The 3635-nt window shown below is 43.8% G+C and overlaps 1 protein-coding gene across 1 annotated transcript in view; it reads right to left on the bottom strand.

Annotated features, from left to right (window-relative positions):
* CADPS (Ca++-dependent secretion activator) overlaps window positions 1-470 on the bottom strand; it is a 507398-nt gene extending 506928 nt beyond the window's left edge. The window contains exon 1 of the mRNA XM_011998424.1: window positions 4-470. Within this exon, the coding sequence (XP_011853814.1) occupies window positions 4-109 (106 nt within the window). The 5' untranslated portion in view covers window positions 110-470. The remainder of the gene's footprint in view (window positions 1-3) is intronic.
* Window positions 471-3635: the final 3165 nt, after the last annotated feature.

Here is a 3635-nt window from a genome sequence, read left to right as displayed (position 1 = left end):
GGCTGGGAGACAGGCGCGCGCCGGACGCGGCCGAGCCGAGCACCTCCTTGCCGCTTTCCTCCTCCACGATCTCATCCGATTCTTCTTCGCTGGACGAAGGGTCCAGCATAGTGGCGCCTGGGGAGCGGGGTCTCTGGAGCCCCCGGCTTGGAGTGCAAAAGGTGGGGGGCGCTGGAAGCAGCCGGGGATCAGCTCTCCCGGGTGGGCGCTTCTCCCCAGGTCAGGGAGCGAGAGGGCTGCTGCTCAGCCTCGGCCGCCGCGACTGATCCTCTGCCCGGCGGTCGCGAGCTGGGCTCAGACCCAGGAGCGCAAAGGGAGGAGGGGAAGGGAGAGGTGCGTCCGTGGACTCGAGGTGGGCAAGTGGGAGAATCAATTGCAAGCCCTGAGCCCGCAGCCGGATGCCATCTGCGGCCGCTGAAGGAGGCGCCTCCAGAAAAGATGCCGAGTGTTGCAAGCTGTCGATGCAGCCAAGAGCCGAAGAGGCATCTTGCCGATTGGGGAGGGAGCGGCGCTTACGTGTTTATTGGCTTAACTCTCCCGTGTCCGCGGCGTAAAGGGCTGCTGCAGAGGGCTGGAGCGGGGAGAGCGCGGAACGTCCTCAGAGCCTCAGTACTTCTGACCCCAATACCTTGCCACCCTCCTCCCCTGCCCGCTTCGTGGATATTTTTTTTCTTGATCTCTGGCTCTCATTGCCTCAACCCCATTTCCCCTCCCGCGGACAAAAAGTTCTTGGGGGAGGGAGAAATCCGAAACCAGCCGAGCGGGCTGTTTGGAGACGCTAAATCGAGAGGTCTTACTTAGCAGGAGGAAGTCCGTGAGATCTTATGCGGGAAAGAAAGGGTCCATCTCCTTTCCCCAGGCTTCTTTACACCTGGGGCGTGGGGGGGAGGGGGGGGCTGGGCAGCGTATTTGTCCCACCTGTGAAAACTCTGATTCCAGCAACTTATTCCGCATGCGCCCAGTCTAATTAAAATATAAGTTAATCAAATTTTGAATGGATTGGTGTTTCGACCGGGCAACTCAACCATTTATGTAGCGTCCCCGCCCTTGCCTACCCCCCACCCCCAAAATCTATGATGAATCTTCTTCAGTTCCTAAGACCTGGGAATGCTTTCTGCTGAGGTGAGCCTACTAGAGAAATAGAAGGGTTTCTGGTTGCTTAACCCTCTCTCCATTCTGACTCGGTGGAGGCTTGGGGACCCTGCGATCAGACAAAGACACCCTAAGAACTCAGCGGCGTCAACATCTAATGCGTCGACCGTCGCACTCTCTTCACCCCTGCCTCTTGGGTAAACTATTAATACAAAGCAGCAGATGGTGCCTGCCTTCCCCCTGCTCCTTTCACTTAGGCCAATAAACCCAGTAAACGAGGGAGCTGGCCAGCGTGCTGAATGTAACCTGCGACCCGCAGATGGATGAAAACAAACCACCAGCCACCTTCAGACTTGGCTATCTAGAGACCTCTCCACTTCATCGCCTATATTTATGTATTTTCTAGTTTCCTGATTATCTGTGGATACTCGTGGGAGTGACTTTAATAGTGTAGAATGAGTTTAAAGTTTAAATCACGTTTGTCTTTACGTATTTTATAATTTACCGTGAGTTTCACAGTAAGCTTTGAGAGTAAACTGACCTGTTTGAGACCTGCAGAGGAACTCAAAACAACTCCTTTCACATTAACCCCAACAATTCTGTTTGATCTTTTGAGTTACGTACTTGGATGGCTTATATTTGACTTCACCACCATACCTCAAGGGCACAACTTTTGTGACGATCACACATTTGGTAACAATATAAAAATTTTTAAAACATTGAGCAGTGTGGGGATTGTGACAGTTTTGCAACCTCATTTTTTAATTCTTCTAAAGAAGTAAAGGATGTTCAAATCATGTGGTATTGGCTTTTCTGGAACAGAAAATATAGTAAGCCAATCAATTGATCAACAACCTTTATCCAGCACCTTTTAATGAAGTAATACATTGTTCTAGGTGCTTGGGATAGATAGAATTTTTAGAAGGCATTCTCTTAAAGAGTCTATAATCTCCTTTGGGAGTTACAACATAAACATGTGAAAAAGATTGACAGCACTTATTTTGAGGCAACATATCAACAAATCCAGGTCAGTAAACTGCAAAAAGCTTGCATGAATGAAGCAACTTGAAATGAAGGGAATCATAATTCTCAAAGAAGAGAATAAAATCTTAAGGGAAGAAACCACATACATGGGTGGTGAAAAGAGAAGGTATTGCAAGTGGAAAAAGTGGTTTGCAATGCCATAGTAATAGGGCAAGGGATCAAGTAAGGTTAAAGAGTGTTATGGAAATCAGGTATGGGTAGGTGACAGGAGGAGGAAAGAAAGAGCTGAAATTATAATCCATTTGGCAAAACAAAGGGACCATGTTTAGGACACAAATTAAGGAGTATGTGATTATTTGGGGAAGAGATGCTGTTGAAGGCCAGAAACAGGTCATTTACTGATTAAATATTTCTTCTGAAGTCTCTTTAGGCATTTAAATACTATCACATCAGACATTGGTGGCAAAGTGACCATGAATTCCATCTACAAAAACACTTGGAATTTCGCGATTGCTGTAATAAAGTTTTGTTTGGTATTTTTACAAATTCCTTTGGGATTATGTGGGGTTTTTCCAGGTATAGTCATTAATATAGAAACTTAATATCCACCTTTGGTGAATTACATAAACCTATTATTTGGGTATTAAACATAACATTGCTTACATAAATCTAACAATCTTCTCAATCCCCCCCAAGAGTATTCAATCAAAGAGACTTAAATAGATTTTACCAGAAATACTTCCATATTTTTTTTCAAATGGTGAGCATTGCTGTCTTTCAAAATATACACCCTTTCAAAGACATCTCTTACCTTAGCTGAAAGTCAACTCAGTGTCCTTGGAGATATTCTAACTATTTGTTAGTGTTGAAGATAAGATATGCCAACCAGAACTTTTGAGGCATCTGAAGTAGGAATTGTGACTTATCTAAATGTACGTTTTGATAACCAAGGGAAAAAATGACCATAGAACACATGCAAAGGCTCTTAACTTTTGTCTACCTCTTGTAAATATTTGTGTTCTTATTTTTAAAAATACAATTCCACCATAGATTATGATACACCTAAGAATTTATGTCCTTAAGCTATTTTACGTGCTTGCATGTTTGCCCCATATCCAGTTCTGCTTTGTAGAAAACTTGGATAACCTCAAGATGATGGAATAAGTTTTAATCTACTATCTGGAGACCATATCATGAAAGTAGAAGTTATAACACTGAATTTTGTAATCCTACCCCCAAAATCAAAGTCTGCAGAAAATGGAAATGACTGAGACACTAAGCCAGGATTTCCTAATCTAAACCTAGATGATCTCCATCCTTCTATGAAGTGTTTGCCTTGATGTGTCAAAGGCCACAAGTATGGGGAAATATCTGACTTGCTTGCAACTGATAGTTCAGTAAAAACCAACCTCTTCTTTATGTCACACATAAAACACATTTCAATCAAATATAACTGAATTTAATGCCCATTTTGATGTTTTTGTGGGTTTGTTACTAAAAAATAGTTTAGCTAAGTTAAATCTTTAAAAAATCTCAGTAGACTTCATACTATCTAGATG

The sequence above is a fragment of the Mandrillus leucophaeus genome, unplaced genomic scaffold (assembly GCF_000951045.1).
Source record: "Mandrillus leucophaeus isolate KB7577 unplaced genomic scaffold, Mleu.le_1.0 Scaffold57, whole genome shotgun sequence".
Lineage (NCBI taxonomy): Eukaryota > Metazoa > Chordata > Mammalia > Primates > Cercopithecidae > Mandrillus > Mandrillus leucophaeus.
Note: the sequence above shows the minus strand (reverse complement) of the source record. Positions and strands in the feature narration are given on the sequence as shown.